At 42.4% G+C, this 15009-nt stretch overlaps 1 protein-coding gene across 1 annotated transcript in view; it reads right to left on the bottom strand.

The window, feature by feature from the left end:
* Nucleotides 1-538: 538 nt before the first annotated feature.
* Nucleotides 539-15009, bottom strand: part of TTC17 (tetratricopeptide repeat domain 17) — a 327287-nt gene continuing 312816 nt past the window's right edge. Inside the window, exon 25 of the mRNA XM_053689293.1 lies at nucleotides 539-1627. Coding sequence (XP_053545268.1) covers nucleotides 1496-1627 — 132 coding nt within the window. The 3' untranslated portion in view covers nucleotides 539-1495. The remainder of the gene's footprint in view (nucleotides 1628-15009) is intronic.

Raw genomic sequence — 15009 nt, 5'->3', positions numbered from 1 at the left:
AAGATTGGTCATAAAAATAGTTGTCAGCAAATCTCATTGTCGATTAGGTGGTCTGCGAATAGTTGGTCAGTTGCAGAGCACCAGCTGCTTAATTTCAATATATATATTTCCTATACAATTAATCGGCTGATTATTATTCGATTAATCAGAGCGTGGAATATTTTTTTTTTTACCATTTTTTTGTTGAAGCAGCTGGTGCATGCAACTTTTGTTTATGCGTGTGTATGTGTATGTATGTATGCATGTATGTATATATATATATATATATATATATATATATACATATATACACACACATTATCCTCTACATATAAACTCATTTTGATTCTGTTAGCTTCAGAGACTTTCTTTAGCTTAGGACATTTTTTTTTCTTTTTGGACCACTCCATCAGACTATTTAGGTTCACTCCACAATGAGACCTTATTTTGTACCACTGATTCTATCATTCCTTCCTCAGTGGCAACGTTTAGGATGTAATTAATTTCGGAGAATTAGAGAAAAACAAAAATACCATAATAAATAAATGCAATACAATGGTTACATTAAAATTAAATAACATTTATTTTTTTATTTGGCAAATTATTTCTTTAAAGCAGTGATTGATTAATTATTTTGTTTCTTTACTGAAATAGTCTGAAAATTATGGCAGGCCATGGTGGAAAGACACAGTTAGTGGTCTAAGAACTTTAGGCATGACGTTTATGGGCCTTTATGCAAACACTGGAAATGTAGGTAACTAATATTTAACATATGTGATATCATTGTTCGATTTTTAAACCTTTTGTCAAAGGTGTCTGAAGTATGCAGTCTTCAGCAAATATGTAACCGTTTGTGTATTGTGTCTTTAAAGGGACGTGGATATCAAAATTGATCAAAATTGGACTTTCACGATTTGGATAAAGCATCCAGTTTGAAAAACTTAAAAATTCACTTCTATTAAATATATATTTTTTTCTCTTGATTTTGTTTGATAAAGCATAGCCCCTTTCCAAGCGTGCACACTGAGGTAGGCAGAAACGTGTGTGTGTGTCACATGCACACTCCTTAGCCTACTTCAGTATGTTCTCATATAAAGGAACTAGGATTATTTAAAAGATGCCAAGAGAAAGAGTTAATTTGATAACTGCACTTAAAGAAAACTTTTTCAAATTTGCTTCACACATTATCTGAACCATGAAAGATTAATTTTAACTCCATATTCCCCTGAAGAGGGACATATCCAATGTGATTGTAAGTGGGTGGTATCATCTTAATCCAAAAACATATGACCCCTTATTTCCCACCCCAAACCTCACTGCATTATAAGCATTTCAATTATACACAATGAAAACCCCTCTAATTTCTTGAGCAAACAGGAATTAGCAATCGCATCTTTTTCTTTTTTTTTTATCACGGTTTTCAACCCATCTCAAAATAAACAACTTTGATCAGTTTACATAAAGGTGTTTTTTAAATAAACTGGAAAAAAAACAATGGGTTTTATATAAGAAGATATTATGTTGAACGCCTCCCCTTCTTCAGCAGTATGTGACACTGAATAGCACGAATTCTGTCCTTGGCTGGTGCAAATTCTGGCTGTAGCTTGAGAGTGGACTCGTACCACAACATAGCTTTTTCAAACTCTTCCTACAAAATAAAATTACAGAAGTGAATGTTAGAGCATATAACATCCGCATTATAGAACACAGAGATTGACAATCTAGTTGATGTAGCAGAGGCAAAAATGGCAAACTTTTGGCAAGCAACCATAACATCAAAAGTTTAATACAAAAATTAGATTAAATAAATAAAGTAAATAAATAAGACCCCCGGAAATATCACTATGTAAAGCAAATTTGATTTTTGTTTTTGCATAAAAAAGATTAAGTTGAAGTGGTCTCAACTGGTATGTAAACTAACAGGAAGTTTATGTTTGTGAACAATATACTGTATCAATTGATCACTGACTAATACGTTTTCACTCTCTAGCACTTGCTGGCTCTGTTATGCTGGATGTGCAACCCAGACAGCCACTCCACTGGCCATCCAATAACTACGAAAAGAAGTCACAATGGTTGCACCATCCAATCTTTTTAAAACTCTTTTTAAAACATGTATTTGAACACTTGGAAGTGCAGAATAGAAGCAACTATTTGGGATCTAACCCGAAAAGTTTATGAGCATGACTATGGACTGAGAGTATGAAAACTAGAAATTATCAGCAAAAAAACAAAAACATTATGCTTACCTGATAAATTGATTTCTTTCATGATTGTGAGAGTCCAAGAGTCATAATGTTGGAATATTCTCCACCTGACCACTAGGAAGAGGCAAGAGACACCCCAACACACCAGAGCTTGAAATCCCCCCTACTTCCAATGATCCTCAGTCATACATATAGCCAAGCAGAGGAGGGGACAAAAAAGCACCTGAACATAAAGAAAGGGTGGGGCTTGTAGACTCTAACCATCATGTAAGAAATTAAATTATCATCAGGTAAGCAGCAGATGGTTAGAGTCTATGAGTGATTTGTGGGAATCAATACCCAAAAAATGAAGTCCACAAGGCCCCCGTAAATAGGGGGGAGGACAAAAAGTGAAGGCAAGATGCAACTTTTCAGGCACTACGACCCGCAGAACTTTCCGGCTAAAGCAGCCTCAGAAAAAGCAAACACAACAAAGTGAAACAAATTTTTTTTATAGATGATCAAGAAGCTGCCTTACAAATCTGATCAATAGAATACAAAAGGCCCAAGAAGTAGCAACTGCTCTAGTGGAATAAGCAGTAATGCGCCCAGGAAAAGTTTTCTCTGCGGTCAAATAAGCCTTGCAAATTAAGGCTTTTTTAGGCTAGCTGGGTCCAGGGAAATGTGCATTGGATACATAGCAGAGCCGCTGTAAAATAAGCTTAATCAGGTTGAACGACCCAGGGACCAGGTATCTAACAAACTCGCCCAAGGGTCCCGAGACCTGGCACATTATACCAAGTCATTTTTTTTATTCAAATGAGAGGCAACAAGATCTATCTCACAATTTGGTTGTCTCACAATTTGGTCAAAAACTTCCTGATTCCCTGGGTGAAAAGACTAGCGACCTAGAAAGCCTGCCACCCAATTGTTCCCACCTGGCTCTGCCCAACTGATGATGCATGTCACTGCCCTCATTGCTAAGGAACTGTGAGTTCCTCCTGGATAACTGACATAAGCCACAACCATGATATTGTCTGACAGGAATCTCAGAATAGAATCTTGTCAGAGGTCGGGCCAACTCTGGAGAGCCCTAAAGATTGCACAAAGTTCCATAATATTTAATGGTGACCTTGACTCCTGTTGAAGGGAGAGGATTCAGCTGCAGAAGGGCACAGGCCTGTTACAGCTTCAGTCTGCCCTGATCTGTCAGAAACAAAAGCATAGTCACGAAATTGATTATGTACCCCAGAAAAGAACACGTCTAATGAGCTTTTTGGAAGATTTATTTTCCAACTGTGACTCTCAAGCAACTAAACACCATCTGAATGTAAGACAAAGCCAGATAAGAATGAGCCTGAACCAAAATATTGTCCAAGTAAGAATCTCCTTGAGCTCAAACTAAAGACAACAGGGCTCCCAGCACTTCTGTAGAAACACTGGAAGCTGTAACCAGACCAAAAGGGTGGACCACAAACTGAAAATGCTAGTCTAAAAAAATAAAAAATAAATTTATGCTTACCTGATAGGTTTCTTTCTTTTGCGATGTACCGAGTCCACGGTTTCATCCTTACTTGTGGGATATTATCCTTCCTAACAGGAAGTGGCAAAGAGAGCACCCACAGAAGAGCTGTCTATATAGCTCCCCCTTAACTCCACCCCCCAGTCATTCGACCGAAGCCCAAGGAAGAAAAAGGAGAACCTATAAGGTGCAGAGGTGACTGACGTTTTCAATAAAAAAATACTATCTGTCTTGAATAGACAGGGCGGGCCATGGACTCGGTACATCGCAAAAGAAAGAAATTTATCAGGTAAGCATAAATTTTGTTTTCTTTTGCAAGATGTACCGAGTCCACGGTTTAATCCTTACTTGTGGGATACCAATACCAAAGCTTTAGGACACGGATGAAGGGAGGGACAAGACAGGAACCTAAACGGAAGGCACCACTGCTTGCAAAACTTTTCTCCCAAAAACAGCCTCCGAAGAAGCAAAAGTATCACATTTGTAAAATTTGGAAAAGGTATGAAGCGAAGACCAAGTCGCAGCCTTACAAATCTGTTCAACAGAAGCATCATTTTTAAAAGCCCATGTGGAAGCTACCGCTCTAGTAGAGTGAGCTGTAATCCTTTCAGGAGGCTGCTGTCCAGCAGTCTCATAAGCCAAACGGATGATGCTTTTCAGCCAAAAGGAAAGAGAGGTAGCCGTAGCCTTTTGACCCCTACGCTTTCCAGAATGGACAACAAAGAAGATGTTTGACGAAAATCTTTGGTTGCCTGCAAATAAAACTTCAAAGCACGAACTACGTCCAAGTTGTGCAACAGACGTTCCTTCTTAGAAGGAGGATTAGGACACAGAGAAGGAACAACAATTTCCTGATTGATATTCCTGTTAGTAACAACCTTAGGGAGGAACCCAGGTTTGGTACGCAAAACCACCTTATCAGCATGGAAAACAAGATAAGGCGAGTCACATTGTAATGCAGACAGTTCAGAAACTCTTCGAGCTGAAGAGATAGCAACTAGGAACAGAACTTTCCAAGATAGAAGCTTAATATCTATGGAATGCATGGGTTCAAACGGAACCCCCTGAAGAACTTTAAGAACTAAATTTAGACTCCATGGCGGAGCAACAGGTTTAAACACAGGCTTAATTCTGGCTAAAGCCTGACAAAAAGCCAGCCAGACGCTTGTGCAACAGAATAGACAGAGCAGATATCTGTCCTTTTAGGGAACTAGCAGACAATCCTTTCTCCAAACCCTCTTGGTGAAAAGACAGAATCCTAGGAATCCTGATTTTACTCCATGAGTAGCCTTTGGATTCGCACCAAAAAAGATATTTACGCCATATCTTATGATAAATTTTCCTGGTGACAGGCTTTCGAGCCTGAATCAAGGTATCTATGACCGACTCAGAGAAACCCCGCTTTGATAGAATCAAGCGTTCAATCTCCAAGCAGTCAGTTGCAGAGAAATTAGATTTGGATGCTTGAATGGACCTTGAATCAAAAGGTCCTGTCTCAGTGGCAGAGTCCATGGTGGCAGAGATGACATGTCCACCAGGTCTGCGTACCAAGTCCTGTGTGGCCACGCAGGAGCTATCAAAATCACTGAAGCTCTCTCCTGCTTGATTCTGGCAATCAGACGCGGAAGGAGAGGGAAAGGTGGAAACACATAAGCTAGGTTGAACGAACAGGGTACTGCTAGAGCATCTATCAGTACTGCCTGAGGATCCCTGGACCTGGATCCGTAACGAGGAAGTTTGGCGTTCTGACGAGACGCCATCAGATCCAATTCTGGTGTACCCCATAGCTGAACCAGTTGAGCAAACACCTCCGGATGGAGTTCCCACTCCCTCGGATGAAAAGTCTGATGACTTAGAAAATCTACCTCCCAGTTCTCTACCCCTGGGATATAGATCGCTGACAGATGGCAAGAGTGAGCCTCTGCCCATCGGATTATTCTTGAAACTTCTATCATCGCTAAGGAACTCTTTGTTCCCCCCCTGATGATTGATATAAGCCACAGTCGTGATGTTGTCCGACTGAAATCTGATGAATCTGGCCGAAGCCAGCTGAGGCCACGCCTGAAGAGCATTGAATATCGCTCTTAATTCCAGAATATTTATCGGTAGGAGGGCCTCCTCCTGAGTTCACAAACCCTGTGCTTTCAGGGAATTCCAGACTGCACCCCAGCCCAGTAGGCTGGCGTCTGTCGTCACTATAACCCACGCTGGCCTGCGGAAGCACATTCCCCGGGACAGGTGATCCTGTGACAACCACCAAAGAAGAGAGTCTCTGGTCTCTTGATCCAGATTTATCTGAGGAGATAAATCTGCATAATCCCCAGTCTGAGCATCGATAGTTGCAGTGGTCTGAGATGTAAGCGAGCATATGAAACTACGTCCATTGCCGCTACCATTAGTCTGATTACCTCCATACACTGAGCCACTGACGGCCAAGGAATGGAATGAAGAGCTCCGCAGGTGGTCTAAATCTTTGATTTCCTGATCTCCGTCAGAAATATTTTCATGTCCACCGAGTCTATCAGAGTCCCTAGAAATGAAACTCTTGTGAAAGGGGAAAGAGAACTCTTTTTCACGTTCACCTTCCACCCATGAGATCTAAGAAAGGCCAACACTAAGTCTGTGTGAGACTTGGCTAGTTGGAAAGTCAACTCTTGAATTAGGATGTCGTCTAGATAAGGCGCCACTGCTATGCCCCGCGGCCTTAGGACCGCCAGAAGGGACCCTAGCACCTTTGTGAAGATTTGTGGCGCCATGGCCAACCCCGAAGGGAAGAGCCACAAACTGGTAATGCTTGTCTAGAAAGGCAAACCTGAGGAATTGGTGATCTTTGTGGATAGGAATGTGTAGATACGCATCATTTAAGTCCACGGTGGTCATATATTGACCCTCCTGGATCATTGGTAAAATAGTCCGAATGATCTCCATCTTGAAGGATGGGACTCTTAGGAATTGGTTTAGGATCTTGAGATCTAGAATTGGTCTGAAGGTTCCCTCTTTTTTGGGAACCACAAACAGATTGGAGTAGAACCCCTGCCCCTGTTCTGCTTTCGGAACTGGGCAGATCACTCCCATGGTAAAAAGGTCTTCTACACAGCGTAAGAACGCCTCTCTTTTTGTCTGGTTTACAGACAATTGAGAAAGATGGAATCTCCCCCTTGGAAGAGAATCTTTGAAAACTAGAAGATGGGTTACGATTTCTACAGCCTAGGAGTCCTGAACGTCTCTTGCCCAGGCCTGAGCAAAGAGAGAGAGTCTGCCTCCTACTAGATCCGGTCCCGGATCGGGGGCTACCCCTTCATGCTGTCTTGGTGGCACCGCAGGCTTCTTGGCCTGTTTACCCTTGTTCCAAGCCTGGTTAGGTCTCCAGACTGGCCTGAATTGAGCAAAGTTCCCCTCTTGCTTTGCAGCAGGGGAAGAGGAAGCGGGACCACCTTTGAAGTTTCAAAAGGAACGAAAATTATTTTGTTTGCTCATTGTCTTATTTGACTTATCCTGAGGGAGGGCATGACCCTTCCCTCCAGTGATATCTGAAATGATCTCTTTCAATTCAGGCCCGAATAGGGTCTTACCTTTGAAAGGAATGGTCAAAAGCTTAGATTTTGATGACACATCAGCAGACCAGGACTTAAGCCATAACGCTCTACGCGCTAAAATGGCAAAACCTGAATTCTTTGCCGCTAATTTAGCCTGATGAAAAGCGGCGTCTGTAATGAAAGAATTAGCTAGCTTAAGAGCCCTAATTCTATCCCGAATATCATTCAATGGGGTCTCCACCAATGTTCCCTCTAAGGTGCGCGGCAGCGCACCTTCCCTCTCTGTGTAGCGCAGGCAGTACATAAGGCCGCGCAAAACACAGGAGGAATGTAGAAAGTTTTTTGTTTTTTTTATTTCAGCACTGCTAGCCTCCAGGAAACGGCATGACAGAGGCACTCTTAAAAGAAAAGGTCCCTCCGGTGAAGCACAGCTTGATTTGTTTCCTGTGTGCTACACTGAGGGGGAGGACCTAAGCTGAATGACAGCTGTGTGTGTAAATCACACAGCGCTGTCAGAGAGCGGGAGAGAACAAACACGGAGGGCAGCAGGCACTTTCAGGGAAAGTTCAAAAGAATGTCAGTAGATGAAGTGCAGCCCTCCTCCTCCGTATAGCAGATACTGGAAGCAGCCGAGTAGGTGAGGGCTGGAGATCTTCCTCACATGCCGTAAGTTTCACAGTTGGCATGATGGTAGCTTTTGCCTGCAGTAATTCTGTTTCCCATAATGACTGTAAAGCCCTCAAGTACCATAGAGATCTATACCAGGGCCGGCTTATCAATGGGACCAACAGGGTCCCACGGCCCAGGTGGCACTTGAAAGGGGGCGGCAGTTCACTCAGTGACTATAATTATTATAGTCTGGCGACTGCCGCTCCTGCCTGCCTTCCCCCTCTGTTAGACTCAGAGGCATAAGTGTGATACACTGTCTGTGCACTATGTATATTCCCCTCTGTCGGGCGGCATAAGTGTTAAACGGTGTGTGAGTGTCACCAGGCCCGGACTGACCATGAAAGAATGAGGGCGGCTGCTGCATCTCATAGTAAATGGTTCTGCACTGTATTTGTGTGGGACCGTGGGATGGAAGGGAGAGCAATGAGGACAGGCTGGGGGAAGTTGTTGAAGTAAGCAGCATGTGCACACAGTGCTTGTTACTTCCCTTAATTTTAAACACTAGCTGCAATTTACTTCCCTTAATTTTAAACACTAGCTGCAATTTACTTCCCTTAATTTTAAACACTAGCTGCAATTACTTTCAAAAGCTGTCCGCTCCTTCTCTCCCCCTTCTTCCTGCCCAAGCGCGGTTCTGAAATTCCCCCCTTCCGTTGAGACAGCTCACTGCGTTCAGCCACAGGAGAAGAGACTCAGAGCAATGATATAGACGTAAGAGAGGCAGAGGTCAGCAGTAAATAAGGATTTTATTGTTAATGGAACAGTTTGTGCATATGCTGCAGCTCCTTCACAGCAGGGCACAGCCTTTTAACCCCTTTGCTCCTAGAGCAGATGGGCTGCTTAATGTTTATATTCTCTGTTTAGGAGACTGTTTAAATGTGACATAACAGGGGGAAATCTTTCTATTATTTTGCTCTACTCTCCCTTATTTCTTCTTTCCTCATCACTCATCTCTCCTTCACTATCTCACCCTCTCCACTATTATCTCTCCCCCTGTCTCTTGTCTCTCTGTCTCCCACTTTCCCCTTTCACTTTTTTTTAATCATATTTTTCCTCTTCCTCCATTATTTCAATATTTCTGTTTTTTAATGTGGAAGATAACTGTCACCAGTATAAAGTAAAAATATGTTACTTTAAGTGAAGATACAGTGCCATTTAAACTTACAATTCAGAATTAAAATTAATACAATGAATTATTATACAGTAGCACACCACATTCTAGCTCCTAAATTTTGCTAATTTTGAAGAAATGTGCATATGTGTGTGTGTAAGTCTGTGCATATGTGTGTGTGTAAGTCTGTGCATATGTGTGTGTGTAAGTCTGTGCATATGTGTGTGTGTAAGTCTGTGCATATGTGTGTGTGTAAGTCTGTGCATATGTGTGTGTGTAAGTCTGTGCATATGTGTGTGTGTAAGTCTGTGCATATGTGTGTGTGTAAGTCTGTGCATATGTGTGTGTGTAAGTCTGTGCATATGTGTGTGTGTAAGTCTGTGCATATGTGTGTGTGTAAGTCTGTGCATATGTGTGTGTGTAAGTCTGTGCATATGTGTGTGTGTAAGTCTGTGCATATGTGTGTGTGTAAGTCTGTGCATATGTGTGTGTGTAAGTCTGTGCATATGTGTGTGTGTAAGTCTGTGCATATGTGTGTGTGTAAGTCTGTGCATATGTGTGTGTGTAAGTCTGTGCATATGTGTGTGTGTAAGTCTGTGCATATGTGTGTGTAAGTCTGTGCATATGTGTGTGTGTAAGTCTGTGCATATGTGTGTGTGTAAGTCTGTGCATATGTGTGTGTGTAAGTCTGTGCATATGTGTGTGTGTAAGTCTGTGCATATGTGTGTGTGTAAGTCTGTGCATATGTGTGTGTAAGTCTGTGCATATGTGTGTGTAAGTCTGTGCATATGTGTGTGTAAGTCTGTGCATATGTGTGTGTAAGTCTGTGCATATGTGTGTGTAAGTCTGTGCATATGTGTGTGTAAGTCTGTGCATATGTGTGTGTAAGTCTGTGCATATGTGTGTGTAAGTCTGTGCATATGTGTGTGTAAGTCTGTGCATGTGTGTGTGTAAGTCTGTGCATATGTGTGTGTAAGTCTGTGCATATGTGTGTGTAAGTCTGTGCATATGTGTGTGTAAGTCTGTGCATATGTGTGTGTAAGTCTGTGCATATGTGTGTGTAAGTCTGTGCATATGTGTGTGTAAGTCTGTGCATATGTGTGTGTAAGTCTGTGCATGTGTGTGTGTAAGTCTGTGCATGTGTGTGTGTAAGTCTGTGCATGTGTGTGTGTAAGTCTGTGCATATGTGTGTGTAAGTCTGTGCATATATGTGTGTGTGTGTGTGTGCAAGTCTGTGCATATGTGTGTGTGTGCAAGTCTGTGCATATGTGTGTGTGTGCAAGTCTGTGCATATGTGTGTGTGTGCAAGTCTGTGCATATGTGTGTGTGCAAGTCTGTGCATATGTGTGTGTGCAAGTCTGTGCATATGTGTGTGTGTGCAAGTCTGTGCATATGTGTGTGTGTGCAAGTCTGTGCATATGTGTGTGTGTGCAAGTCTGTGCATATGTGTGTGTGTGTGCAAGTCTGTGCATATGTGTGTGTGTGTGCAAGTCTGTGCATATGTGTGTGTGTGTGTGCAAGTCTGTGCATATGTGTGTGTGTGTGTGCAAGTCTGTGCATATGTGTGTGTGTGCAAGTCTGTGCATATGTGTGTGTGTGCAAGTCTGTGCATATGTGTGTGTAAGTCTGTGCATATGTGTGTGTGTGTGTGTGCAAGTCTGTGCATATGTGTGTGTGTGCAAGTCTGTGCATATGTGTGTGTGTGCAAGTCTGTGCATATGTGTGTGTGTGCAAGTCTGTGCATATGTGTGTGTGTGCAAGTCTGTGCATATGTGTGTGTGTGCAAGTCTGTGCATATGTGTGTGTGTGCAAGTCTGTGCATATGTGTGTGTGTGCAAGTCTGTGCATATGTGTGTGTGTGCAAGTCTGTGCATATGTGTGTGTGTGCAAGTCTGTGCATATGTGTGTGTGTGTGCAAGTCTGTGCATATGTGTGTGTGTGTGCAAGTCTGTGCATATGTGTGTGTGTGTGCAAGTCTGTGCATATGTGTGTGTGCGTGTGCAAGTCTGTGCATATGTGTGTGTGTGCAAGTCTGTGCATATGTGTGTGTGTGCAAGTCTGTGCATATGTGTGTGTGTGTGCAAGTCTGTGCATATGTGTGTGTGTGTGCAAGTCTGTGCATGTGTGTGTGTGTGCAAGTCTGTGCATATGTGTGTGTGTGCAAGTCTGTGCATATGTGTGTGTGTGCAAGTCTGTGCATATGTGTGTGTGTGCAAGTCTGTGCATATGTGTGTGTGTGCAAGTCTGTGCATGTGTGTGTGTGTGCAAGTCTGTGCATGTGTGTGTGTGTGCAAGTCCGTGTGTGTGTGCAAGTCTGTGCATGTGTGTGTGTGCAAGTCTGTGCATGTGTGTGTGTGCAAGTCTGTGCATGTGTGTGTGTGCAAGTCTGTGCATGTGTGTGTGTGCAAGTCTGTGCATGTGTGTGTGTGCAAGTCTGTGCATGTGTGTGTGTGCAAGTCTGTGCATGTGTGTGTGTACAAGTCTGTGCATGTGTGTGTGCAAGTCTGTGCATGTCTGTGTGTGTGTGTGTGTGTGTAAGTCTGTGCATATGTGTGTGTGTGTGTGTGTAAGTCTGTGCATATATATGTGTTTAAAGGGACACTCTAGTCAAAATTAAACTTTCATGATTCAGATAGGGCATGCAATTTTAAACAACTTTCCAATTGACTTTTATCATTAAATTTGCTTTGTTCCCTTGGTGGTATTTTTGAAAAGCTAAGCCTAGCTAGGCTCAAACTGATTTTAAACCGTTGAAAAGCGCCTCTTAGCTCAGAGCATTTTGAAAAATGTTCACAGTTAGACAGCACTAATTCATGTGTGTCATATAGATAACATTGTGCTCACTCCCGTGTCTGTCAAAAGCACTGAGATAAGGGGCAGTCTGCAGAGGCTTAGATACAAGGTAATCGCAGAGGTAGAGATTGGTAGAAGTGTGTGTGTGTGTGTGGGGGGGGCTTCGCTTCGTCAGGGGGGGAAGGCGTCATTTTGACCTTGGACCCAGGCAGCACAATGTCTTGAGCCAGCCCTGATCTATACAATAGTTGAATTAAAGGTCATATTCCTGGCTTCTACAATTTAAACAGCCTTTGTTATCCACTCTATTTACTTATAAATAATACTAATAGCCCAGTGCAGCAAAGACAAAGAGTTCATCTTACTATTCTTCTGTGTTAACATGTTAGCCTTTATCACCATACTCCCATTCTAAGAGCATGGCTGTCAGTCAAACTTATAACATGCAGATCACTATTTAACCCCTTGGCTACCAGAGAGGATTGCAGTGTATTCCTATACAATGCAATGTAGCCCTTTTTGGCAGGCATGGGGTTAAATTATGCCCACAAGCTGGTCTAGGCATCTCAGGAGATTATGCAGGAGACTGAGGCTTGTCTGTGTCACAAACCAGTTTTTATATACAGTTTGAGCAATAATGTCTGTAGTACTGTGTAATGCTATTGCTGCTTTCACATGAGGATCTATTTAAGCAGTGTTGCTTAGCTATATGTGTGTCTGTATATGTATGCGTGTGCGTGTGTGTGCGTGTGCGTGTGTGTATATATATATATATATATATATATATATATATATATATATATATATATATATATACATATACATACACTCAATGCCGCACACAAGCCCTATCAAACCCGCACATAGAAAAAAATAATTGCACACACAGAAAAAAAATTAGAGGGAACATTGGTCTCCACCTGAAGAGCCTCTTCCAGAGCCTCAAACCAAAAGGCAGCTGCAGTGGTTACAGGAAGAATGCACGCTATAGGCTGGAGAAGAAAACCCTGATGAACAAAAATTTTCTTTAGGAGACCCTCTAATTTTTTATCCATAGGATCTTTGAAAGCATAACTGTCCTCAATAGGTATAGTTGTACGCTTAGCCAGAGTAGAAATAGCTCCCTCCACCTTAGGGACCGTCTGCCACGAGTCCCGCATGGTGTCTGATATGGGAAACATTTTCTTAAAAACAGGAGGGGGAGCGAACGGAATACCTGGTCTGTCCCACTCCTTAGTAACAATGTCCGAAATCCTCTTAGGGACCAGAAAAACATCAGTCTAAACGGGAACCTCTAAATATTTGTCCATTTTACACAATTTCTCTGCAACTACAATAGGGTCACAATCATCCAGAGTCGCTAAAACCTCCCGGAGCAATAAGCGGAGGTGTTCCAACTTAAATTTAAATGCCGTCATATCTGAATCTGTCTGATGGAACATCTTTCCTGAATCAGAAATCTCTCCCTCAGATAGCAAATGCCTCATCCCTACCTCTGAACATTGTGAGGGTATATCGGATACGGCTACTAAAGCGTCAGAAGGCTCAGCATTTGTTCTTAACCCAGAGCTACTGCGCTTCCCTTGCTACCCTGGCAGTTTAGATAAAACCTCTGTGAGGGTAGTATTCATAACTGAGGCCATATCTTGCAAGGTGAAAGAATTAGACGCACTAGAGGTACTTGGCGTCGCTTGTGTGGGCGTTACTGGTTGTGACACTTGGGGAGAACTAGATGGCAAAACCTGATTTCCTTCTGTTTGAGAATCATCCAGTGCCAAACTCTTATAAGTCAAAATATGCTGTTTGCAATTTATAGACATATCAGTACAAGTGGGACACATTCTAAGAGGGGGTTCCACAATGGCTTCTAAACAAATTGAGCAATGAGTTTCCTCAATGTCAGACATGTTGAACAGGCTAGTAATGAGACAAGCAAGCTTGGAAAACAATTTATTTAACCCCTTAATGACCACAATGTACCCTGTATGTCACTGGTCATTTTTTCCAGGACATAATTGCACAAGTCTAGCAAGAACACGTTATTAATGCCCTCCCTCCAGCAGGCTTTGTGGAATAGAGCAGTCTCAACGCTGGTGGCAAGACCGCGCTATAAAACAATCAAGTCCCAAAAAAGGCCAGTGACATACAGGGTACGTCGCTGGTCCTTAAGGGGTTAATGAAAAAAACACAATTTTCAAAAACGGTACTGTGCCTTTAAGAGAAAAAAAAGGCATACACAAACTGCAAAACTGCTTAAGATTAACTCAAATTTTCCGAAATTTTTACAGTATACTCACTAAGCTTTAGTAAGATTGCACCACAAGTATTAAAGCAATTAACCCCCAAATATGAAAACCGGATTGACAAAGTGTCAAAAACCGGTAAAACCCCTGTCAGCACCTTGCCACAGCTCTGCTGTGGCGCCTACCTGCCCTTAGGGATCGATAATGTGGGGATAAAGCTTCGATTAGGCCCAAGAAGTGCACCAGGACCCTCCGGTGTTTTAGCTTGCTGCTTGTCTATAGAAAACAACTGCGCAACTGAGGCGCAAAAATAGGCCCCGCCCATCTCACTCGATGTTGCTAGGGCCTGCAGAAAAATCTAGCAAGAGTTTTTTCAGCCATGTGGGTTATAAAAACCCCAAAAAAGCCAAGTGTACCCTCAAAACAGTTGTCCCTTAAGAAACATAAACAGTACTCCCAGAACACACAAACGTTTGCCTCATATATCATTCAAACTGAGTGCCCATAAGTTTAGCCCTTTATGCAAGCTAGTAATGCCCCTTATAAAACTAGGATTACTGCTTACCCTTCCCCTCATGGGGATACTGTCATCCTTTCTGAATTATCACAGTCTTTCCAGAAAAAATGACTGAACATACCACATTACTGTATAGCAAGAAACCGTTCCTCACACTGAAGTTTTCCTGTACTCCTCAGCTTCTGTGGGAAGAGCAGTGGACCTTAGTTACAAATGCTAAGATCATCATCCTCCAGGCAGAAATCTTCATCTATCTCCTGCATGAGAGTAAATAGTACACACCGGTACCATTTAAAAATAACAAACTCTTGCTTGAAGAAAAATAAAAACTAACAGTTTATCACCTCTTTCACTTTACCCTTCCTGCTTAGAGCTGGCAAAGAGAATGACTGGGGGGTGGAGTTAAGGGGGGAGCTATATAGATATCTCTGCTGTGGGTGCTCTCTTTGCCAC

This window comes from Bombina bombina, chromosome 7, assembly GCF_027579735.1.
Source record: "Bombina bombina isolate aBomBom1 chromosome 7, aBomBom1.pri, whole genome shotgun sequence".
In the NCBI taxonomy this organism is placed as follows: domain Eukaryota; kingdom Metazoa; phylum Chordata; class Amphibia; order Anura; family Bombinatoridae; genus Bombina; species Bombina bombina.
Note: the sequence above shows the minus strand (reverse complement) of the source record. Positions and strands in the feature narration are given on the sequence as shown.